This window comes from Rousettus aegyptiacus, unplaced genomic scaffold (genome assembly GCF_014176215.1).
Source record: "Rousettus aegyptiacus isolate mRouAeg1 unplaced genomic scaffold, mRouAeg1.p scaffold_m13_p_1, whole genome shotgun sequence".
Lineage (NCBI taxonomy): Eukaryota > Metazoa > Chordata > Mammalia > Chiroptera > Pteropodidae > Rousettus > Rousettus aegyptiacus.
This window is the reverse complement of record NW_023416284.1, coordinates 144000729-144025813: the sequence shown is the minus strand read 5'-3', so window position 1 is coordinate 144025813 and position 25085 is coordinate 144000729. Positions and strand designations below refer to the sequence as shown.

The 25085-nt window shown below is 42.1% G+C and overlaps 1 protein-coding gene across 10 annotated transcripts in view; it reads left to right on the top strand.

Annotated features, from left to right (window-relative positions):
• SCML4 (Scm polycomb group protein like 4) overlaps positions 1-25085 on the top strand; it is a 91165-nt gene that overhangs the window by 46082 nt on the left and 19998 nt on the right. For 7 of the 10 annotated variants that reach the window (XR_004950827.1, XR_004950829.1, XM_016160200.2 and 4 more), the window contains 3 exons: positions 10692-10821; positions 13006-13206; positions 17816-18010. Coding sequence is in view for 8 of the 10 variants with exons in the window: in XM_016160200.2 (XP_016015686.2) it covers positions 10692-10821; positions 13006-13206; positions 17816-18010 (526 nt within the window). In the remaining 2 variants the exon portion in view is untranslated. Of the gene's footprint in view, positions 1-6603; positions 6871-10691; positions 10822-13005; positions 13207-17673; positions 17689-17815; positions 18011-25085 lie in introns of those variants that run through there. The other 3 variants (XM_016160202.2, XM_036220609.1, XM_036220624.1) reach the window with 3 other exon arrangements.

Here is a 25085-nt window from a genome sequence, read left to right as displayed (position 1 = left end):
ATATTTACATCTCAGTTTCAAGCATCCACTATAGGTTTAGGTCCTTCATTCAAAGACTCTGCAAGGTCAACAGGTAGATTCCATGACTAAAAACACCATCGCGATCTTTTTTTAAAGAGATAAAGAGAGAGAGTCAGCACCAAGGAGAAATTGTAACTTCCATCCTGTAGAGGCAGAAAATTCAAGGTCACCACATAGCAGGATTTCCAGTTTCTGTGTCTTTATGATTGGAATTCTGATTTAAGCAGAAAAAAAAGTCCTGGGTTTTAAAAATAGCTCCTTGTCTTCGATACATAATAATAATAGCAATAATAGTCATACTTGACATTTATTGAGCACTTCTATGTTTAAGGCTCTCGGCCAAAGCATTTGATGTGTATTTTCTTATTTGATTCTTGATAGTTGGATAGTGAGGGGCGTCAGAAAGACTTTAGGAACTAGGCATGAATCAACCAAGCCTCTCAGCCTGAGGCCACTTACTGTCAGTCCAGCAGCCCTCTACACTTTGCAATCTCTTTGTATTATTGTTCAGAATAGGAATTATGCTTCTCAACTCAGAAAAGAATAAATTATGTTCTGTTTGCTATGTTTAATAAGTTAAGAAAAGCATAACATGTTCTAGAAAGATTATCAGCCCTGAAATATTAAAAAAAACAAATGGTTAAAATGTTCTAAAATAGTGGCAATTAAGTCATTCATGATACAAAGTCAGCTGCTGTAACAAAAGCCAAATAACAGTGGCTTAAAGATGATAAAAACTAATTTCTCTCTCATGTTAAAGTCTGGAAAGGCCATGTGGGGCTGATGACTCCATTGTCTTGGGGACCCAGGATTCTTATATATTATTGCTCCGCTATCTTAACACCAAGTCTCTACCTCATGCTCTAAAATGAATCCTCCAGTTTCCATGATTCAACGAGACCAGCCAGCAAAATGGAGACAGAGGTAATGGCACCTTTAAGGGCTGAACCATCAAAGTTAGACACACATTCTTGCATCTCACTGGCCAGAACTTAGTCATTTAGGGGAGACAGGAAAACAGTGCTGGGTGACCAGGTGATAACCTAAAGTTCAGGGATTCCATTATTAAAGGAAGAAGTGAGCATGGATGTTTTGGAATAGCCAGCAACCTGCTAAGTACTTAATGAACAGTCCTCTGTTAACTGGAAAATTTATTTTATAGAGAAAGTAATTTTCTAATGAACATGTGTAAACACAATATTTTGTTTTCTTCCCTGTTTCTTTTTGTCATCTTCCCTGCCCTGCCCCACCCAAAAGGATGTGCTCCTGGAACTGTGTAACAAGGAAGTCACTTTGACAAAAATCTCAATTAAGAATATGTCCGAGCTTAAGTAAAAAGGGCTTTTTCTGTTTGTTTGTTTCAACACTTGCTTAATGTTTCTTTCTAAAATGTATTTTCTTAGAACTGTTGAAATGGTTTCAATGCTTCTTTGATTATCCAGATCTTATATTGCCTTAGAGTCATATTTATGAACACTAAATGCAGCCTAATTATAGGCAAGGGAAGAATGGGTATCTAATAACTCTTCCTGTGCCTATTTCCAAGGTCCCTCTCTTATTGATGGTAGGTACGGAGTGCCACCTGTGGTCTGTGGGGAAAATGATTACACAGGCACAAGGCAGGGACCATTCCCCACGGCCAAATAGTCCAACGCTGAGGGCAGGGACTGTCTCTCCTTTGGTCTCCTGTTGCCCTCCTCCCCTACCCCAGGGCTGGAGCAGGGGTCAGAGCTGAGGGTCAAAAGTGGGTCAGGGTTGAGCGTCAGCAGTGGGTCAGGGCCAGGGGTATGCTCATAAAATGTTTCCAGCATTCTAAGTGTGGCTCTGATATGAACGTTAGTTGATATTTTCACTTACATTAAGGAATAAAACAAATGTAAAAGTGAAGATGTATGTTAGAACTTCGCTCTTCTGTCAAAAATGTGAACGAGTGACTTCTTTGCTGACTTGGATAATAGTTTTGGACACCAAAAATATTCTGTTTTTTTGGTGCTGTTTACAGTGTAACAGCTACAAGCAAGACACATGTTTAAGTTCAGCCAGTATTTTTTAACATTTTTTTAAGTCCGTAAGTTAACAAAATAATAAATACAGCCCTAATTTGTAGCATTTGCCAGTTTTCAAGGTCTAAATATGCCCAGCATGGCCAATTTCAAGGCACCAGTGTGACATCGCTGAACAGAGCTGGGGAAAGATGTGCTGCGGCCCACCCTTGCAGCTGCATGCCCATATTCCATACGGATTCGAAAGTAACATAATTAGGAAGTGATGAGTTTTGAGTATCTATTATCTTTGTTTTGAATATACTTTAATTAATACTCCATAAGTATATATATTTTAGTTTTTAATCATGCTCGTGTTTCACAATCACCTTACATATAGTATTCCTGAAAATCTAACAATCGTTTATGTGGGCCCATATAAGCTAACTCCAGATCCCTCTGTTCTGAGTTCTGCTGTACAGAGGGTGTCTGTAACCAGGTCCTTTGTCTCATCTGCAGGGCAGACTGTTTTGACTCCATGTCCACTGATGCATAGACTTAGCCCTCTCACCAGTTCCCGTAAGCAACCCAATCACGCCAAGCATTTCTTGAAACGTGTGGTCTCTATCAAAGGTTATTGAGGTCACAGGACATAGCAGACAGCATTCCATTAAATAATTCTCACAAATAGATCTGGTTTTCTGAATTTCACTTTATCCAGTGCTGGCGTTTTTGGTTTTGTTTTTCTTCCTTCTTCCTCTGGATACTCATGGAGTATTGGCTTCGTTGTTTTCCTTCTTGGCTTCCCTCTATCGGGAGGAAATTAAACCATTCTTCCGGCCCCACCCCAGGTGGAGCGGCAGCGACCTCTCCTCTGCCCCACCCCACTTTCGCCCCTGGTTGCCTTTACCAATTTCAGCACCTCTCTGGGTCCAGAGGAGAATCTGAACCCAACAACCCATTTGTACTTCTGAAAGGCACAAGGGAGCCAGACCATTCCCCTCCCACATCCATACATCCCCTTCTGTCTTCATTATGAGGCAGGCGGTATATTGCACTAGGGTAATTTATTTTCCCAGGAAAGTTTTAGTGCAAAGATCTTTCAACTAGGCTCTCAGATTTGACTGAGGGGCATGTTGCTGAGGCAGGCCTCAAGGTCAAAGGATACGTGCCTTTCCTTCCCTTTTCTCTCTATATTTCCTTCCACAAATGTAGAGAGAAAAAGGCAAGAGTAAACCCAGAAACAGACTGATTCCCAGGAATGGAATTAGGTCATTGGCTACAAACTTCTTATTATTGGAGATGATTTGCATGTCCAACAAGCAGGTTGTTAGACTAACATCTGAGGTCGAACATGGTGAGGTATTCTATTTTCCCTGACTGTGCATCTCCTCAGAACCCTGAGAGAGTTCTGTATGAACAAAAACTATGAGCCTAAAGGAAGAATGTGCCCCCCAGGAAACCTGTGGGCAGGGACATGGACAAAGCTGTCCTTATCAAACAGGTGTGGGGAGGGGAAGGGAATGAGGGAGAACAAGAATTTTTTTTTTAATTGATATATTAGTTTCCTAGGGCTACCGTAACAACAAAGAACAAACTGGGTGGCTTCAGTGATAGAAATTTATTGCTTCACAGTCCTGGCAGCTGGAAATCCGAGATCAAGAAGTTGGTTTGGTTAGTTCCTTCGGAGGCTTGTGAAAGAGAATTGTCTCAGGCCTCTCTCTCCTAGCTTCTGGCGGCCTCAGGTGTTCCTTGGCTTTTAGATGGCATTCTCCTGTGTCTTCACGTTGTCTTCCCTCTCTAAGTGTCTGTCTTCATGTCCAAATTTCCCTTTTTATAAAGAGATCAGTGATAGTGGATTAGGGCCCACGCTAATGACCTCAGCTTAACTTGATTATCTGTTAAGCTAATTTCCAATTGAGACCACACTGACAGATACTGGGGTTAGGACTTCAACATCTTTTGGTGGGACACCTTTGAATCCACAGCATCCATACAGTAGTCTTTGCCTTTTCACTAGGCATTTAGTCCATCTGTGTTTATAGATGTTACTGGTAAGTTTGGGTTTAAATCCACATCTTATATTGTGTATTCATCTTGTTCCCCTCATTCTATGTTCATTTTACCTGTCTTTCCTGCCTTCTTTTGAATTTTTCAATTTAATTTTTGTCTACTCATTGAAAATTAAGCACAGTGTTTCCTATTGTATTGCTGATCGCTCTCGAAATTGTAGCATGTTTACTTACTAGAGTTTTTTCTAAAGTTAACCTCACCCTTACTTCTTCCTTGATAACACAAGGACCTTGGGACACTTTAACTACATTTATCTCCTTGTTTATTGTTGTTGTCACACATTTTAATTGTTTTGCTTATTTAATCCCTGAAGACATATTTATTTTTGTTTTATGCAGTCATTTTCATTTAGATTTACCTGCTTGTTTATCATTTTATATAAAATCTTCCTCCTCCTCCTCCTCCTCCTCCTCCTCCTCCTCCTCCTCCTCCTCCTTCTTCTTCTTCTTCCTCTTCTTCTTGTTCTCCACCCCCCTTCCTCCTCCTTCTTCTTCTTCCATATCAGACCTCCCACCTGGAATCTCTTTCCATTTCCCTGATGTATATCTTTTAAAATCCCCTTTAATATAGGTCTTCAAGTTCCCTTAGCTTTTGTGGTCTGGAAGTTTCTTTACCTTCATTTTTGGAAAAAATATTTTTGCTGGGTATAGAATTCTATCTATGTTGTCGGTTATTTCCTTCTTTGGAATAACTTTGAAGATATTATTCCATCTGTCTTCTGGTGTCCATTGTTGTAAAGAACTCAGCTACCCATCTAGCTATTTGAGTGTTCTCTGGAACATTTTGTATTTTTAAGCTAATTTTAAGACTTTGTGTTTGGTGTTCTATATTTCACTCTGTCGTGTCTACCTGTGGGAAGAAGCAGAGGAGTAAAAAGTCAGCCTTTGCAAGTGGAGTGTCCACCAAAAGGGGCTGGGGAATCTGGGATTGGTTCAGCTTGCTTTTCTGTTTACAGATCCAAAATAAGGTCCTGGAGAGTTTCTTGCTCCAGTTGTCTTTCAGGAGAAGGCCTTCTCTAAGACATTTACTAGAGAATCACTGGAAAGAGTTGAGAAGGTATCTATTTATAAACTGAGAGGTGTGACAAGGAGAAACTAAAAGAGAAGGGGTCAGTTGATGCCAAATTCAAACATTTTTCTAGAAATATGCAATTATGGCAGAAACAGAAGTACTAACTAAACAGTGTTTGAGAGGTTGACAACAAAAGATTGGTAATTGGAGGATGGAGATTGTGGTTGAGAGAATGTGAAGATGTATAGAGGCTGACTGCAATTTAGTAGAGGGTAAATCAACAGAACAAAATTTAAAAGTAAGTCTGGGGAGAGCGTGAACACATACAGTAGCACACTAACTTTTGGATCTGGGTTAAAGTCTAGCTTGGCACTCACTAAATCCTGTCCTAGGTCTCGTTACTTTGGCTTTTGGAGCCTGCCTTTCCCCAACTATAAGGTAAGGATAATAATACCTCCTCACGGGGAGGTGGCAAGAATTAAATGTAAACATTTAGCATAGAGCTAAAGCAAAGCGAGAACTCAATATATGTTTATCATTATTATTGTTATATTTGAAATTAATATTTTCTTACTTTCTGAATCAACATGAAGCTCCAGTCTTATCTTGTAAACTCCCTGAGCTAGTCCTAGAATCAGCCATTTTGCCAAAGAAGCTTGGTTCCTTTTATTGAAGAATAGTATTAGAAATCCAGAGAAGAACAATTCTGTTTTATTTTTGTTCATTTAAAAACAAATCAAAACCAATAAATAGTTTTTGTTTTTAAAAACCGAGCAATGACAAAGATGCATGTCTTGCCTTGGATAGGTTGGGACATACAAGGAGCTCCTCTTTCCACACACTGGGAGAGGTGCTGACAGACATCATTCCCCGTGTCAGAACCAAGGAAGGTCTTGGCAGCAGGTTCATATCTGTTTTAGGACCCTCCCCAAATCATGGGTGACTCTCTTTTCTGAGCTACGTTATTTTTGATTAGTTATATTAAGCAATGAGATAGAAATTTCAAAATGCTAAGTCAAAGGATATCCCTACTGATGATTTATTCTCTTACCAAAAGGTTATTTTTTAAAAGTCATATACCACCCACATATGCATGAGATTTTTCCTTTGTTCAAAAGTCCCAGCCATTCTTTTAGAAGTTGAATGAATACAGATGCTTCATTTTCTGGCAACCAGCTGACTTACTTCAATTTTTTAAAATTGTTTCACCTGGGCAGAAATGATGGGCAGAGGTAACAGCCAATTATAATTATATTACTTCATGGAGGTGAGTTCAATGGACATCTCTCTCTAATAAATGTTAAAATAGTGAGCAAGCATTAGATGCTAGGGTTGTTATGATGTTTCCATGAACAGTAAACGGTGTCTGGCTATCTAAGTCTTAACTACTATCATCATCACTATCATCTTTCTAGGGAAGGATCACAAGATCTTGGTATGATTTACTTAAAGACCACAGGGCGGCGGGTGGGGGGACGGGTGTGGGGCAGATGACAACTTGCTTGCTAATCCTGTTTTTTCCTCACCAACATCGTTATCTACATGTTGGCAGTTGGTGGACTTTAAGCCTGTAAAGCAGAATTCAGCTAAGGCTCTCCCAGAGTCCACTGCTCATCATTCCTGGGGACTGTCACACCACCCTCTCCATCACAAGCAGTGAAGAGTGGGGTATCAGTCTTAGAAAGACTGTCACGGGGATCCTTGGATCACGACCTGGGAGAACAGGCAGGGTGGCCACAGCCCTCATCGCACGTGGCGGATGAGAAACCACACCACAGCCATGGTAATTGAGTCACAGCAGGTTTCTGATCCGCGCCTTCTATCACTGAGGTTTCTTTTAAATTATTTTTAAAATACTTAGAAGTGTATTATTACCTGATAGGCCCTTTAATTTTTCAAATTCTAAACTCAGAATAAGATGAAATCTCTGCTGTTAATTGCAGCTTTTCACAGGAGCCTCAGATCACGCACCCATAGAGCCCTCTGGAGCCTATATACTCACTTCTGGCTGATTTCATTCCAAATTCACTGCAAGGAATTTAAATTCATCTCCACACATCCTGTTGTACCCTCAACGCTGCTCAGCAGCCACTCTCTCCGTCCTCTCTTACCCTCCTAGCTCATTAACACGCCCTCCTCTGTCCTCACACTCAGCTTCCAGCATCACCGAGAAAGAAGAAGCCATCAGAAGAGAACTTCTGTAAGCTCCCACCTACCTCCACATCCACAAGCCCCAGATCCAGACAATTCTGTTCTGTCTTCCTTCCCATGGCAATAGATGAAAGGTCATGTTCCTCTCTAAAGTCAAAGCTTGCTCCCCACAACCTGTGACTAAATCTCAGCCCCTCTCACCTGCTCAGAGTCCTGATGCCAGCAGTTCTCCACGCTCTCCCCTGTATCATCAATTTTTCCCTCTCTACTGGATTATTTCTACCAGCATTTAAACATATTTCTCCCATCCGAAAACAAAAAATCTTTAAATTTGTTTAATTGTGGTAAAAAAAAACACGTGGCATAAAATTTACCATCATGACCATTTCTAAATCTACAGTTCAGCAGTGTTAAGTATATTCACATTGTTGTGCATCCAATCTCCAGAACTTTTTCATTTTGCAAAAGTTCTCCATACCGATTAAACAACTCTTCATTCCCTCCTCCCTCCAGCCTCTGGGAACCTCCATTCTATTTTCTGTTTCAATGAATTTGACTATTCTTTGTCTCATATAAGTGAAATTATATGGTATTTATCTTTTTTTGTGACTGGTTTATTTCACTTAGCATAATGTCTTCAAATTTCATCCATGTTGTAGCAAGTGTAAGAATTTTCTTCCTTTTTAAGGCTCAGTACTATTTCCTTGTATGTACATACCACAGTTTGTTTACCCATTTATCTGTCAATGAACTTTTGTAGTTTTTCCACAATGACTATTGTGAATAATGTTGCTGTTAACATGAATATACAAATATCTCTTGGAGATCCTGCTTCCAATTCTTTTAGCTATATATCCAGAAGTAAAATTTTTAAATTTTTGAAGAACTGTTATACCGCACCACTTTACATTCCCACTCATCGTGCACAAGTGTTCCAATTTCCCCACATCCTCACCAACACTTGTTATTTTTTGTTTTTATTTTTGATGGTAACCATCCTAATTGGTATGAGATGATATCTCATTGTGGGGCAAAAATCTTTTAATCCTACTTTGCCCTCTCGTTATAGCTAATTCTGCATGCCCCGGCACAATAGTCCTTGAAAGAATTGACTTTACTTCCTAATTCCAATGCCTCTCTTCTCACAATTTCTTGAGTTTATTCCAATCAGTTACTTATTCCACCCACTTCACTACAACCTCTCTTAATAGAAAGTTGCTACATGTAATGGCCACTTCTGGTCTTCCTTGTCTGATCAGAGAATATGACGTAGTCACTCACTCTCTCCTTCATGAAACACTCTCCATTTGGCTCCCATAATGCCACACTCTCCCAGTTGTCTTTCTGCCCAACTAGATGTCTTTCCTGGTTTCTTTTTCTGGTTCCTCCTCAACTCTCCACCTTCTTATGTTGAAGCCTTATAGGGCTCAATGCTTAGATCCTTCTCTTCTCCATCTACATTCAATTTCAATTCTCTGATGATCTCATTTATTATCATGGCCTTAAATATCAACCTTACATTTATGATTCCCAAATTAAATCTCCATTTAGATTTTCCACTAGAATTCCATACTCCAGTATGTGAAATTGTCTACTTAACATCTCTGCTTAGACTTGGACATCTTGAACTTGAGATATACAAAACTAACCTCTAGTCTCCCCTAGTCCCCTATACTCTCATTCTCCTCACTCTGCTCCCCCCCCAAAAAGAGATCTTAGTCCACCTGCAGACTTCCTGGCCCAAACTCTTGGAGCCATCTTTGACTTCCTTCTCTCTCTCACGCACACCACACCCAGTGGGTCAGTAAGTCCTGCTGGTTCCACCTTCTAAATCTATCCAGCACCTGACCACTTCTCATCACTTTTACTCCTATTACCCTGATCTGACCTACCATCGTCTCTCATCTACTCTAGATTAGTGGTTCTTCCCCCTTTGCCTCTTTCGTCTCTTCTCAATGCAACAGTTAAAAAGATTATTAATATGTCTGTTCAGATCCTGTAGTTCCTCTGCTCAGAAAAGCTCAGAGTAAAAGTCAGAGAGCTTACAGTGTCCTGCGAAACCCTGCTGACTTTATTATTTCTATAGCATGTCCTCTAACACGCTATATCATTTATTTATTTTGTTTATTGTCTGTCTCCCCTCTGACAAAGAATGTCAGTTACATGAGAGTAAAGATTTTTGTCTGCTTTGCTCCCTGTTCTATCCCAAGCAGCTAGAAGAGTGTGTGGCTTACAATAGGTGCTCAATATATATTTGTTGAATGAATAAATGAATGAATGTGGAATTGTTGCATAACTAGCAGTAGTAATACTATTTCTTGATGACTATTAGTATTATTTTATCCTAAAAATACGGAAACAAGTTCAGATATGGATGGGTACTACATCTGTATGAACGATAGAATGTACACCCTTGCTACTCAAAGTGTGGCCCATGGAGCAGCAGCATCGGTACTACCTGGGAGCATGTTAGAAATGCAGAATCTCAGGCCCCACCCCAGGTCTCTTGAATCAGAATCTGCATTTTAATGAGACCTCCCAGGTGATTGATTGTGCCTTAAAGTTGAAAAGCACTCGTATTGAGCAGTAGTCCTCAATCTTAATTGTATTGGAATCATCTGAGTATCTTTAAAAACTCCATAAGCCTGTGTCCCATTCCCAGAGGTTGACTTAATTGGTCTGGAGTGGGGTCCAGGCCCAGGTCAGTAGTGAAAATGTGAAGTGACTGACTTATTTATTATTTTGGGATGGAGAGTTAAGAGTAAAACTTGTCTGTCCAACCTCAGTTTAGGAGGATGACTTGTTGGTGTTGACATCATAAACCATTCATCTCCTCCTTAGTCCATAACAGTACATTTCAGCTCCTCATTCATGGTTTCAAGCGAGACTTTGAAAGTGGCTGCTTCTCACCAGTGGAGCATGCACTCAAGTCCACACTCAGGGTACCTTCGATAGTCTCTACTGCAGGAAATAAACATTGAGCAGTATGTCAGCCCCTTAGAGAAATAGCCTTTACTTCTTTCCAACACGATCAGTGATCTTTGTGAGCAGAACACTCAGCAGAGAGCAAGGAGAGTTTCAGTTTCAGTCTCTGGGTGGCTGTTGGGAGAAGCCTTGTCCTCAAGATTCTAGGAAGCACAGGTTAAGAACTGTCTCCCATCCTGCATCCTGCGCTCCAGATCTAGTCAGATCTCTATGTGCTCCCATACCCATTGACTGACACAGTCGTTTTCTGGGTGGCTCTACTGTAAGGGTAGAGCTGACCTCTGAATGTGATCCCAAACATGAATCTTGAACGTGGACTGAATTTGAAGTTCAGCACCAAAGCTGCATGGTAGAAAGGTGTAGATGCATGACAGAGTAACAATGGCTAACTGCCATCTAGAAAAGATTCTGAGAGAGTGTGGAGATAATTTCCAGATTTTCATTGACCAAATGGGCTCTCTCTTGCAGCTCAAGTCTCGGGTTCTTATGACTCCTTTAGCCCTCTCACCTCCTCGGAGTACCCCGGAGCCTGACCTCAGCTCCATCCCTCAGGATGCAGCCACCATACCCAGCTTGGCAGCCCCGCAGACTCTCACAGGTAGGTCAGGCAAATGAACTCCAAGACTGTGATGTGCTGCCCATCATCTAACGGTCACTTTGTGTACTACTAGAAAGCTGCTACCAAGTACCTCAAATGAGGGGTTTAGTTATTGTTTTAGCTGGACAGTAGCTAGGATGATCAGATTCTTTGAGCACATGAGTTTAAGTGTCTCATAGCTTGGATTATTTGAAACTTGGTTTTCAGCGCATCTTGGGTTCAGCTGCTTGCCTTGGGGTGGGACTAGAAAGAGTGGTTGGTGGCCCAGTTTTTCTTTGTAGAGCCCGGTTTACTTTGCATCAATAGTGAAGCTGCTTACCTTGAAGAGTTTCCATCCCTGTGTTTGTACTTCCAGATCTCCTAAAGTTCCTAATCTCCCTAGTCCTACCTGGCACCCTCTAATCCATTCAGGGTGGTGGACAACCCAGTGTCTCATGGGGCACCCACAAACCAACAGTTCCTTTGTAAGAGTAGCAACAATCAGATGGTCCCTCTCTCTCTCTCTCTCTCTCTCTCTCTCTCTCTCTCTCTCTCTCTCTCTCACACACACACACGCACACACACACACACACACGCACACAAATACAGTCCCCCTTCATCACAACCCCACTCCCCACTCCCATCCCACTTAAATCCCTTAATTCTCCTCCCACTGCTCTTAGGTAAGGACCAAACTTGTTAAAATGGCCAACAAGTCCTACAGGCTTTGTTCCCCTGTGATCTAGCCCATTGTTCTCCTCAGTCCCCAGGGCCTGCCACAGGACCTTAGCATAGTCTCTTCTCTCCATCTAGAACAATATTCCCTCTGGTTGTATTTCAGCTCAGGCATACCTGTCTACTTTATGGGCTTCCTACCAGGGTCCCCGGGATTGGGTCTCTGAGCACCTCGCAGTGCTTCTCACAGCCACAGTCCCGCATCAGTTCCTGTGACTCTCTGAGTAGGTCTGCCTCCCAAACTGGGCGCTAAGCTCTGTGAAGCCAGGGACTTCGTTAGTTTGGCTCACCATTTTCTCTGTAAGGCCTAGCACAGTGTCTGACATGAAGGTCTCTTATTAATTATATTTCCTTAATTATCTGAGGTGAGTAGAGGAGAAGACGGCCTCATAGAATGAAAAGAGCACAGGCTTCGATATCAGAAAGACTTGAATCCAAATCCTTGTTGCATCGATAATTACAGACTTTATGAGTATCCATCTAACCACTTGAAGCCTCAGTTTCTTCATTAGTAAAGAAGGAATAATACCTATTCCCAGGCTTATTCTAAGGATTAAATAAGATAAAATATTTTAAGGGACTGGAATATAATAGGTGGTCAATAAAAATTAATTTTCTTTACCTTTGTCATTACTGTTTAATCCTTCCAAATCCTATAAGTGTCCTCTGAAAATCCCTCTTCAACACTCCTTTGCATTACTGGCCTCCTAGGCACAATGCTTGTGCTCTGGGGTGGGGGCGGGAAACATTAGAGCAGAGTCATTAATGTGTAGGATATGGCACCTACGATTAATACTTGTTTCCATCTCATTCTTTAAAAAATTCTATTTCTTGGTTACATGTACACAATACATTAATACAGATAAGAATGTGTATAACCTATTTATAAATAAATGCATTTTGGGAGATGTGCTCAAAATTGTTTTATTAATGTTAGATATTACTATAAAAGTGTGAAAACCATTGTTTGGGCTCACCTAAAGCAATGGCTGAGTTTAGAGGCTGAAACACAGTTTTTGAAGTAATCAACATTATCTTGAATTTTTTTATTCATCAAAGGTTAATAAAAAAATGTGGTAAACATTATGTGGAGCTTGACAGTTCCCTTGGAGGAAGAGGGAAGATTTCGTATGTGTACATGCCCAGCATGGAAATGCTCTATTAATGCAGTCCACATAGGTCTCCATAACTGTCCAATATTCAGATTTGAGTACCCCAAAGGGGACCCACCTGTCCATCTGTCCCAAAACAGGAGGCTCACTTGAGAGCAAGCCCTGGCAGTTGGGGTGATTGGCTCCTTTGCCTCTTTTACTTATTAAGTGAGAAGAACCAGTCTCACTTTTGCCATTTCCAGGTTTTTCAAGGCCAAGGTCAATGGGACATGGCTGAGGCATCCCCGAGGACTTGGGAGCAGCCCCCTGGCCCGATGTGCACAGATGTTGAGGGCTTTGTGGGTCTCTGTTTCCACAGTTTGCCTCTACATCAACAAGCAAGCCAATGCAGGGCCCTACCTGGAAAGGAGGAAGGTTCAGCAGCTCCCCGAGCACTTCGGGCCAGAGAGGCCATCGGCGGTGCTGCAGCAGGCTGTGCAAGCGTGCATCGACTGTGCCCACCAGCAGAAGTTGGTCTTCTCTCTGGTCAAGCAGGGCTATGGTGGCGAGATGGTGTCGGGTAAGGCGCTGGAGCAGGTTGTATGAGCAAGGCCATAGGATTCTCTGAAGAGGAAAGCAGCCATTCTCAGGCTTGGGGGACAGCTGAGGTCAGGGTCTGTCCTCCCTCTACTGGGCTTGAGGGCTCTTCACGAGCCTGTGTGCTGAAGGCCTTTCAGGGCTCAAGGAGAAGATACTTTCAGACCTGGACAAGAAAGCTGGACATCTGGAACCTCACCTTGACACTTCCCTTTCTTTCTACCCTCACTTTCAACCCATCCATAAACCATATTGCTCTAACTTCAAAATATAACCAGAATCCAGCCACTTTCCACCACCTGCAGCAACCACTCTGGTTCTTTTAAAAATATAAGTCAAATCATGCTCCTCCAATGCTCTAAATCCTCAGTGGTTCCCATACACTCCAAGAAAATGCCCACATCCTATAAGGGCCTACGGGCCCTATATGACCCGTCCCTGGATCCCTCTTTGATCTCCTGGTCACTTCTCTCGAGTTCCTCCTCTGCCATGGTAGCCTCCTTGCTGTTCTTCCTCTGTCCTCCGGCCATGCTCTCACCCTAGGGTCTTTGCACCTGCTATTCTCTTTCTAGAATGCTCTTTCCTGGCTGTCCATGTGACTTGCCCCTGGATTTCTTTCAGCTTTCTACTCAAATGCCTTATTTTCAAAGAGCCCTTTCCTGACCACCTTTTCTAAAATATCAGCCTTTGTTACTCTCTATTCTCCCTTACTCTGCTCCATTCCCTTTTCATAGCACTAATCACCATGCAGGGCAGTGGGGAAAGCTCATGAGCTCAACCCCATCTCAGAGGGCATTTTTTTTTTTAAACAAGAGCCTTCAAGGGCAATCCCTTCTGTCACTGTCATTGCCCTCCTCCAGTTTCAGCCATGACCCAACAGCTTCTGGAGGGAGTGGGAGTTGTCACCATAAGTGAGCGGCGGAATCAGGAGCTTCGCCCACTTCACATGTTTGACTACAGAGGCTCTTTCTGTCTTACTAGAGGCTCTCCACAATGGGCAAATGTCACCATCTGCTCTTAAGCCTTAGAGGATCAGGCCTTTGTAAGATGTCTTGAGTCCAAAGACTGGTGTTTTCTCTGGCCCAGCATTATGGACATGACCTGCATATCACCAAGAAAAAGGGAGAAAATTTGCCAGCACTGGGGCCATGAGGGTGACCCTGCGGGCTGTCTAAGAAAGGGTCAGGGAAGAGAGACCTTTAATGTGGCAGCTTCCTGAAGAACAAAAGCAGGGGCATTTTATTTAACCTCAGATCCTCAGGGCTTGGGCCTGGAAAGTATGTCCAACACAGCTTCCCCAGCTCCAATTGATTCAGCCTGCCTTCTGGAGTTTCCTCCAAGCAGGAAGCTGGGTCTGACTCGCTGGTAATTGATTAAAATAGAACTTGGCAAGGTCTGGGTGCAGGTGTCTGACCCAGAATAACTTTTAAGAGACTTTAGCAGATGTGAACAGAGATATAAGGAAGAAGGGCTGCACCAGAAGAGGCCGGGAGAAGAATCCTGTAGTCAGGCCTTCCAAGAGTCGCTTGGGCCGTTCTTCTCCTGGTTTCTGTCCGAGAGCCAGGTTCTCCATCCTGGGCCACAGTCTGAGATCAAAGGCCTTGTCCTTTTCCCTGCTAAATCGCAGGGCTCAAGACACAGACCCAGTGTCGAAAGAAAGCTAAGGCCTCTTGAGCGAGTCCCACCTAACTGTTTCTTTATGGTCCCTCCCCTCAAAGGTGGAAGAGCTGACCCTGTTTTCCCTCCTTGCCTACTCAGCCTTGCTGTGGCCTCAGGGGCCTTGGCGCTGGGAAGGAGCCTGACACCAATGCAAGTACGGGCAGAGATGTGCCAAGTTTCCCTTGGCTGAAGGATTCCCGGGAAGGCCAGAGCTGAGCACTTGGCCTTAGTGTCTGTGAGAATGCAGTAGCATTAAGAAGACTCCTCATGTCACCGCTTTGAGGTTGTGAAGTGGCAAGGTGGTCTTGCACGACACTGATGGTGATTGGAAGCTCAGCAAGGAGAGTAAGCGACAGCACTCAGATGGTTTAGGGAAGGACTCAGGGAGAAATAGCCAGACTCTCCCACTCTCCACATAGAACCTGGTCCTTGGATCACCGCTTTCTAAATATTCCCATGGCAGAATACATGGAATACGATGGTGACACTGGTGCTGGCACAGTGGGCTAAAGGAACCAAACTGCTATGGCTTGGCCCTGGCCCACCCCAAGGGCTGAGGGGAGTGGTATCACAGTACCCCGCAACCTATTCCCAGCATACTTGCTGGGGTGCTTTGCCTTAGCCACCTTTTCTCACAGGGGTGGACTTCATGATCTCACAAATTCCACCTCTTCTTCCAGGAGGTGGAAGGAATATGTATGTATATATATTATCCCATTATAATTAATGATTATTAAAATAAGTGGAAATTTTCCCACTTATGTAATTTCCCAGGCACCTCCAGGAATGCGTGCACACTGACTTTGAGAGAGCCCTGACGCTTGGCTTCAGTTTCCAACACACCTAGTCTTTTAAAGTACCAGAGGCAAGCAACAGTACTCGGGCTAAGAGGGAATTTCTAGAGCATTTGAATGGCTGGGTCAATACCCTTGGTGAGCATCTTGGGGGCTCTTTGACTGGCTTATCTATCTCAGTCACCTGGAGTATGAAAATGACAGGCAAGTCCACTTAGAGGCCACATGAACTAGAAAAAACATTCCAGGACCTCTCTGTAGTTTCCTTATTTGTAGCATCAGGTTTTGTCCACTGTCCGCATGGGACAGTCAGGAGGTCCAAACAAGATGAATATGAAAATTCTTATCAAACTCTAAAGAGCTACACAAAAGAAATGGATTCTTTCAATTTCTAATTAAAATGGATGGTTTATTTGTTTGTTAGTTTGTTTGTTTTTTAGTTCTGGAAACAAAACTAGCTCTGGTCACCTCTGCCCCAGCCCTTGCTGTCTGCCAGCATTTGGGAAATATAATGTAAAAAACCGGGCTGCTCTCTAGGTGTTGACATTGAGTGGCGGAAGCCTAAGGGGGCGCAGAATATCCTGTTTGGGATCTCCTGTGTGTTCTTCACAGTAGGGTGGGGTGCAAGCTTCTTGGGGTGAGACAGAGCTGTGAAGAGAATTACAGGAAGGAACACACTCTAGTCATTTAGAAGAACTGGTGTTTCTTCTACATTCTGGTAACCCTATAGAAATCAAGTCTGATCTAGCATCACTATGGAGAGATTATTGTTCTTTTATAAAGACTTTTCCCCAGAAGGCTAGAATAACCCTGACCTCTGTGATGCTGGATTAGAGACCTCAGTACAAACTCAAGTTTTTTTTTTAATATATATCTAGTTCTATCTATCTATCTATCTATCTATCTATCTATCTATCTATCTATCTCTATCATCTGTCTATCTATCTAATCATCTATGACAGAAATACTTAGATAGAAAAATAATTATAATGGGATAGTATACATAAATACATACATACATACATACATACACACATACATACATACATACATACATACATACATACATACATACATTTCTTAGCTCTTTCCACTGCAAGGCCTCAGAACTGCTGACACCCCAGTAGCAATGAGCACATCCAGTGCCCAAGTCTTGGTTTCTAAACATCACTCTTCTATAAAGGAACCAAGAAATCAACCAAATGGTTGATATTAGGGCTGATGCAGAAAAAATGCAAGATGAACCTGGAGCATTTTTAAGGGTCATTAACCAAAGACATGCTAAAAAATCAAACAACAACAACAAAAATGGAGGCATGTCATAGGGACACAGGAGTCAACCTGAAAGCTTTCAAAGATGAAAGCTGGAAGAATTTGAGTAACAAAATAAATAATGTAGTATTGGAAAACACATAGTACAAAATAAACATATTGAGTCTGTACTGATATCAATGAATGATTGAATGATTGAGTGAATGAATGAATGGATGAATGAATAGAGGAAAAACAACAATTCTTCCTTATAAAAGCATTTCAAATGATATACAGGCTCTCCCCTCTCCAGGAGGTAGAGCTTAATTCCTCCACTACCCTTGAGTGCGGGCAGGACCTTGTGACTTATTTCTGAGGAAATAAGAGAATTGAGAGTACAGTAAAGAAGTGTGACAAACATCATGTTGGCTAGGTGATGAAGGTTAACCCCCCAGTGATGTAATGTGGACATCCTGTAGCCCTGATCTGAAACAATGAGGAGGGCACCTCACCCCTATGGTTTTCCTCCTCAAAAAGTCATCACCCCAGTCAAATGGAGAGAAAATCATCAGACCCAAGTCGAGGGACATTTTACAAAATACCTGACCAGTTCACTTCAAAACTCTCAAGGCCATGAAAAACAAGGAAAGAATGACAAACAGTCACAAACCAGAGGAGACTAAGGAGACATGAAAACTACACTCAACGTGGTCTCCTAGATGAGATCCTGGAACTGAAACAGGATATTTATGAAAAAACAGGTGAAGTCAAATAAAGCCTAGTTAAAAACAAAACAAAACTAAACAAACAAAAGCCTCTTGCCCATGGCTGATGGACTCGTGGCTTTCTCCAGTGTCCTGCTCTGAGGTGCTGTCTCTGGTTTTCCAGTCTCCGCGTCCTTTGACGGGAAACAGCACCTGCGGAGCCTGCCTGTGGTGAACAGCATCGGGTACGTCCTTCGCTTCCTCACCAAGCTGTGCCGAAGCCTCCTGTGCGATGACCTCTTCAGCCACCAGCCCTTCCCCAGGGGCTCCAGTGCCTCCGAGGAAACCCAGGAAAACCAAGAAGGCAGGATGGAGTCAGGTAGGCTTTGTCCATTTGTCCTCCCCATGCCTACAGGTGGCCCCAGGTGGCTCTCTCCTCCTGGCATAGGTGAATATGCCGGTGAGGGAGCAGCCACAGCTCCTCCAAGCTCTCTTGCTGGAGGCCCACACACGGCCTCTCTGTGACGCCCGGGATTAGGGCTGGTGGGGACCAAAGATTCCTAGACCAAGCCCAACCAGGCTGCAGTGGGAAGAGATTACTTTGTTATGGCTTTTAGGCCTATGTTATTAGAACTTAGACAGTAAGACCACATTACATATAATGAGCGATTTTCTTCACTCTTCTCTAATTAAGACTCTTGGGTATTTATTCATCCTTATTGAATAGTTGAAAGACTATCAAACTAAGAAATCAAGAAATCCTGAAAAAACTAGGGCTAAAGAATTGATTACATCGGTTCGACCTGGAGGCCTCAGATGCCTATCCATGTAAATAAAAGGTATACTAAAGTATCTATTATTGCAAGAATTGGACCAGGCCATAAAGAAAATATGTCTTCCAGTGAGAGTTAGTGTTTCTTTCTCATCACAGAACATAAAATGACCCAGGGATTGAGTGTCTTTTGTACCACCAGCCCCAGAAGAGCTCAACATGGGAAAGTGGCCAATGGGGAGCGCAGCAAGGCCACATGGGCAAACTTGCCACGTGTTGTCAACCCCAGGGGCTAGATGCTAAAGGCAGGTGCTCTTCCCCCACTTAGCATCCCTGAGTTATGGATTTGCAAAATGTTAAACATGGCTCCAGGTTCTGGTTTCCAGGTTCCCAAGGCTTAACAGAAATGTTGCCTGTTTTCCTTCTTTGGAAATAATGTTGTCGATATATAATGAACACATATATAGACAGTGAAACTGGAATCTAGTCATTATGTCATTCTGTAGACATATGCTGAACTCTCTTCTGTTCCAAGAACCATGTAAGACCCTATCTTGGGATAAAAGAATTACATGAGCTTAGGAAAATTTTTGTTTTATTGAGCAACCATTATGAACTGACACATAGGCGGATATGTGCTCACAGAAAGCCTTAGAACATTCAACAAAAGGACACTTATAATAAGAATGGCCACATCTTAAGCCTAGGAAGACAGCAGGGAAGGATAAACATTTTTTAAAATTCAATTTTCAATTACATTTAACATACAATATTGTACAAGTTTAATATGTACAATATAGTGATTAGACATTTATATAATTTACAAAGTGATCACCCTGATAAGCCTAGTACTCATCTGATCCCACACATAGTTATTACAATATTATTGACTGTATTCCCTATGCTGTACTTTACATCCTCATGACTATTTTTATAACTGGAAATTTGTACTTCTTAATCCCTTTCATCATATTCATCCATGCCCGCAATCCCCCTCCCATCTGGCGACCATCAACTTGTTCTCTGGACCTATAAATTTGTTTCAGTTTTGTTTGTTCATTTATTTTGTCTTTTAGATTCCATGTATAAGTGAAATCATATGGTTTCTGTCTTTGACTTATTTCACTTAGCACAATACTCTCTATGTCCATTTAAGTTGTTGCAAATGACAAGATTTCATTCTTTTATATGGCTGAGTAATATTTCATTGTATATATGTACCACTTCTTCTTTATCTAGTTACCTATCCATGGACACTTAGGTTGCTTCCATATCTTGGCTATTATAAACAATGCTGCAATGAACGTATGGGTGCATATATCATTTTGAATTAATGTTTTGGATTTCTTCAGCTAAATATCCAGAAGTGTAATTGCTGGATCATATGGTATATCTTATTTTTAATTTATTGAGGAAATTCCATATTGTTTTCCATACTGGCTGCACCACTTTACAATCCACCAACAGTGCATGAGGGGTACTTTTTCTCTACATCCTCTTCAACAATTTTTGTTTGTTTATTTATTAATGACAGTCATTCTGATAGGTGTGAGGTGATGTCTTGTGGTTTTAATTTGCATTTTTCTAATGTTTAGTGATGTTTAGCATCTTTTCATTGTCTGTCGACCATCTGTATGTCTTCTTTGGAGAAATGTCTAATCAGGTCCTCTTACCATTTTTTAACTGAATGGTTTGCTTTTTGGTATTAAGCTGTATAAATTCCTTATATTTTTTGGATATTAATCCCTTATCAGATATATCATTGGTGAATATCTTCTTCCATTCATTATGCTGTCTTTTTGTTTCATTGATGGTTTTCTTCACTGTGCAAAAACTCTTCATTTTGATGTAGTCCCATTTATTTATTTATTTTGTTTTCCTTGCTCAAGGAGACATATCAAAAAAATAAACAAACAAACAAACAAACAAACAAAACTACTGCTGAGAGCAATGTCAAAGAGTTTAATGCCTATGTTTTCTCCTCAGAATTTTATGGTTTCAGGTCTTTCATTTAAGTCTCTGACCCATTTTGAGATTATTTTTGTATACAGTATAAGAAAGTGGTCTAGTTTCATTTTATTTATTTATTTTTGTATGCATCTGTTCAGTTTTCCCAACAGCATTTATCTAATAGACTAACAACCTTATTGTATATTCCTACTCCCTTTGTCATTGATTAATTGACCAGGTAGGTTCAAGTTTACTTTTGGGCTCTCTATTCTATTCTATTGATCTATGTGTCTGTATGCCAGTGCCATGCTATTTTAACTACTATAGTCTTGTAGAACTTTGTTCTTCGTTCTCAATATTTCTTTGGCTATTCAAAGTCAACTTAGATTCTTAGCATAGATTTTCTCAGAAGTGTCAAGAATCTTGCCTACAGTTTAACTTTAATTTCTTTGCAATCTGGGAAACAGAAAGAAATTTGGCCTTTACCAAGAAGGGTACCTAATTAAATAAGGCCTATGTAAGCAGGTGCTGTGTACTATGCTTTTCCTGATGTCTCTGTGTGTATGAATTGGGAAAAGCCTTATCTCTCTAGGCCTCAGTTTCCTAAATGGGGGGTTGGAGTTGCTCGTATATAATGTTCCTCCGGTTCTCACAGTATGAATCTAGCCTCTCCTGTAAAACTTAGTTGATTCAGAAATATATTCTAAAGCTAATGTATCTTCTAATGAATCTTTTGATGAGAATAGCAGAAGTCTGATTTCACTTCTCAAACTCTTGAATCATTGTTACATTGAACAACCAATGACCCATAAAGCCACATAATCCATGTCACCCATTCTCCTTTAAATGTATCCTGTGGGACCACTTCTTCCCAGTCCATGGATAAAATTTAGGACAAAGCTTGACTTTTCTAGCTCCTTTCAGGTAACAAAACATTCCCTAGTCAATGATTAGTTGTCCAGGTCGGTATGATAATTGAACTTTAAATTACACTCGAAAATATAATTACTCCCCATTTCCAGCTCAGGCCTCCTTTGGCCAGTTGCCTGCAGCAGTAAAGGAGGGTATGGCTGGCTTCTCTCTACCCCCTGCCCAGCCTTATGTTTTGCCTTCTCCCATATCTAGATAATAATGATTTCGAATCCTTCATGATCAGAGTGGGGGAAGGAGGAGAGGCAAGAAGTAGGAGAGTTTTTACTCGACTAATCCTGCTGTGCGTTAACATCATGCCCCCTCATTCTGGCAGGTGTGTAAAGCTGATTCTTCATCCTGTGAACTCTTACATGGGGCCTTTGGTGAGTCTACCATCTCTCACCTACATTTTTCCTTGGCATGGACAAATGTAGCTTCTCTGGCAGGTCACTTACAGTTCCTTTCACAGCCTCAAGGTATCTGCAGGTAAATCTCTAACTCCTTTCTACTGAGGCCCCCTTATGTCTCCTGAGGGTCCTGTGGAAAGGATATAAGATTACCTCACTTTACATCTCTTCTGATGGCCAGCACCTGGGTCCTGAAAAACATTCACATTCTTTACCAAAACAAACTGTGGGCATGCAGGGCGATCCTGGCAGGCAGCCCTCCTATGCTCTGCCATCAGATCAGCCAGACTTTTAGATTTCTGATGAGAATCAAACAAGAATCCATTGTGTCTTGCCAGTTCCAGGGACACATATCAAGCTATTTACACAGCCACATTGAAGCCCTTGGGAACATATTGACAGTTCTCACCAGTTCTCTCTCTCTCTCTCTCTCTCTCTCTCTCTCTCTCTCTCTCTCTCTCCTCCTATCTAAGATTTTTATTACTTACAATTTCTTTTGCAGGCTAGATGTAGTGGTCATCTATATGTATAAAACTGGCTTTCCACCATCCCTTTTAACAAGATCTGAATGAACACGTCACTCTGACATGTGATATCTATTGCCTTGCAGCCTCAGCCTAAAAGAAAGCTAAAATAGTTCATTTTAATATCCTGTCCCAGGAGCCCCCTTTCGGCTGTCCTTAAGTGGTCATTAAGGAGCCTTGCCTTGGTTTCTACCTTATTCTCCCCCCTTCAAAGCTCACCATGCTGAATGAAGTTCCAGTTTTCTCCCTGGAGTAGAAGAGCTGCCTCCCTTTTCCCTTGACTGAGGCAGGTATTTCTTACCTGAAAGCTGATGTCATTCCTAGTTGGCTCGGCTTTGAAAGTAATGATGCCCAAATGTCTTCGTGAGCCCTTCCCTGGCCCATGGCTGCTTTGAAAACCTGAATTGCTCTAAGTCAACCACCTTTGTGGAAATGGTTCCTCATGCCTTAGGTATTGCAGAATATTGAGTGCTGTGTGTTTCATTCATCTGGGAGCCTCAGAGAAGGTAGAGGAAGCAGCCATGGCTCAGTATTATCTCAGCGGCCCATTTGCCATAACTTTCCCACCAATCTGCCATGGGGCCTAAAATGACATCATTAGGGAGTTTGCCTTTAGATTAAGACATTGGTTTTTTAGGATATGCTTGTCAAAATTCCCCTAAAGTGTAACAGATCAAATTATTATTACTTTAGATAAGGAATTAGTTTATCACCTTCTTTCCCACCAGTATGGCAAGAAAGACATGGGAAAGATAAGGAAAAAGGAATGGACGTCTGTGTTGATTTTAGGCTTCATATTCATTCATAGGACCGCATCACTGCTAAATAGTTCATTTGCACCAGGCCCTGCTCTGCCCTGACATTGTTCATCGGTGCCACCCAGTTAGAGGGCTTGTTGTTTAAGCACTTTCAGAAGACAGTTAATTGGACAATAAAGAAATGTGAAGCCATGACACATAAGGAACTGTCAAAGAAATTATGTTTGTGGAAGACATAATTTTCTGTTCCAGTATATAACAGAAGGTCCCGTGGATTTGTTCTCTGTTGTCCTGAAGGTAGATTGAATTAAATCTAAGTTCTTGCCAATCAAACTCTAGTCAGGAGCCTCGTCATCTCTTGTGAAAGGCAAAAGCTCAGCAGCCCTCTCACACCCTTTATCAACAGGTGTTTTGAAGATGCATTAAAATTTGAGAAGTGTGGATTTAAGAAATACTCTCTCAGGTAGGGAATTTGGCAGCTGAATAACGAGGTGGAACTCTAAGAAGACAGCTCTCTGAGGAGTCAGGTGGAGTTGGCAGTGTAAAGAACATTGAAAAGTCAAAGCCATTTTGAAGTGGAAAGGGCTGCTTGGGTGGTAGTGATCTCCTCATTTTTGGTGAAAAGTACAGGCGTCCACTTGTCCATGAGGGGGAAACCTGGTAACGCAGAGGAGTGGGAGCAAGATGTCCTTTCTGGTTCTTTCCAGGCTGAGAGCCTCTGGTAGAGGTGGCAGAAGACGGCCCTGGACAGCAGGAGGTCAGGGTGCCCCAGGATCCCCAGCGACAGGACCTCCAGAGGTGAAGGGACACCAAGGCAGAGCGAGCGGAGAAACAGCTTCTTCCCAATTTCTTCCTCAGATCTTTGAAATGTAAATTTTTTTTGCCAAGTGATCTTTCTCCTACATCTGTGGAAAACCAGGCTTCAGACCCACTCCGCTGCCTGGATTCAGTCGGGCAGTTAGAGTTCTTAGCTTGAGACCAGAAACCTTAGTCATTTTCTTCCAATTCTATTAACTGATAGCCATACACGGTTTGTGTTTTGGGAAGTAGAGCAGCTGTCTAGGTGCTTTAGAAGAATGGAGGCAGAAACGTGGATTCGATAACATTTGTGGTTCTATCAGAAGTCATGAGATGATCATGGAAATGTTTACCTTACCTTTGAAGGTTGGAAAAAAGAGATATCAATTATAAATAAGCTTCAGACAGTGCTTCTCAAACTTTAATGGGCTCAGGAACCACCTGTTAAAAAGCAGGTTCTGGCTCCATAGAGCTGGTGCGGGGCCTGAGCGTCTGCATTTTTAGCAGGTGCCCGGGTGATGTCAGTGCTGCTGCTGGTTGGGGACCACGATTTGAATGATAAGTGTGGGCTGACAGAGTCTGCTCACGCAGGGAAATTTATTTCAGGTTTTAAGTAAAACGAGTCTACCTGTGCTAGGACAATGCCTCCCCTGTACAAGCGTTGCCACTGAAGGTGATGCAATGTCCTGTGGAGGTGTCCTGTGGAGGTGTCCGTGAGCTGGAGGAGAAGAGAGGGTTGTGAGGGAGCAGAGTGGTCAGGCAAGGCGACACAGGTACAAATCCAGGTGAGGAAGAGGAGGTTTACAGGGCTAAGAGGAGAGTGAAAGGAAGGAAAGAATGACAGTGTGGACTGGCCACCACTTGCAGCAGGATCTCTGTTCTCCCAAACCCTTGTTTACACATCCACAATGGCACTTAATTCTGCCTATATTGCTGAATCTGGGTCCAGATCTCATCTTTCTGCTAGGTAGACTTGGGGACAGGGCCACGCTGTTCCCAGCAGAACCTGAAACATAAAGAGTCTGCAGTAAATATTTACTGACTTGAATTCTATAAAACACCACAGACCAAGAGTCCGCTTAACAAGAGTAGCGAGTCTTCTTTGGAAACCACAAATGTGACAGCTGAACTCTTCTGCAAGATCTAACCGTAAAGATGGTTTCCTGCCTTTTGAAGGTTTAACATGATAGGAACAAATTGTTTACTTTATGTTGAGCAACTTTTTCGATACACGAATGGTAGGGGGTGGGAGATGAGGAAGCACATTTATTCTTGAGGCTTGATGTTTTCTTCCTTGGCTGGTGGTGTCTGAGCCAGGCACCAGAAGACTATT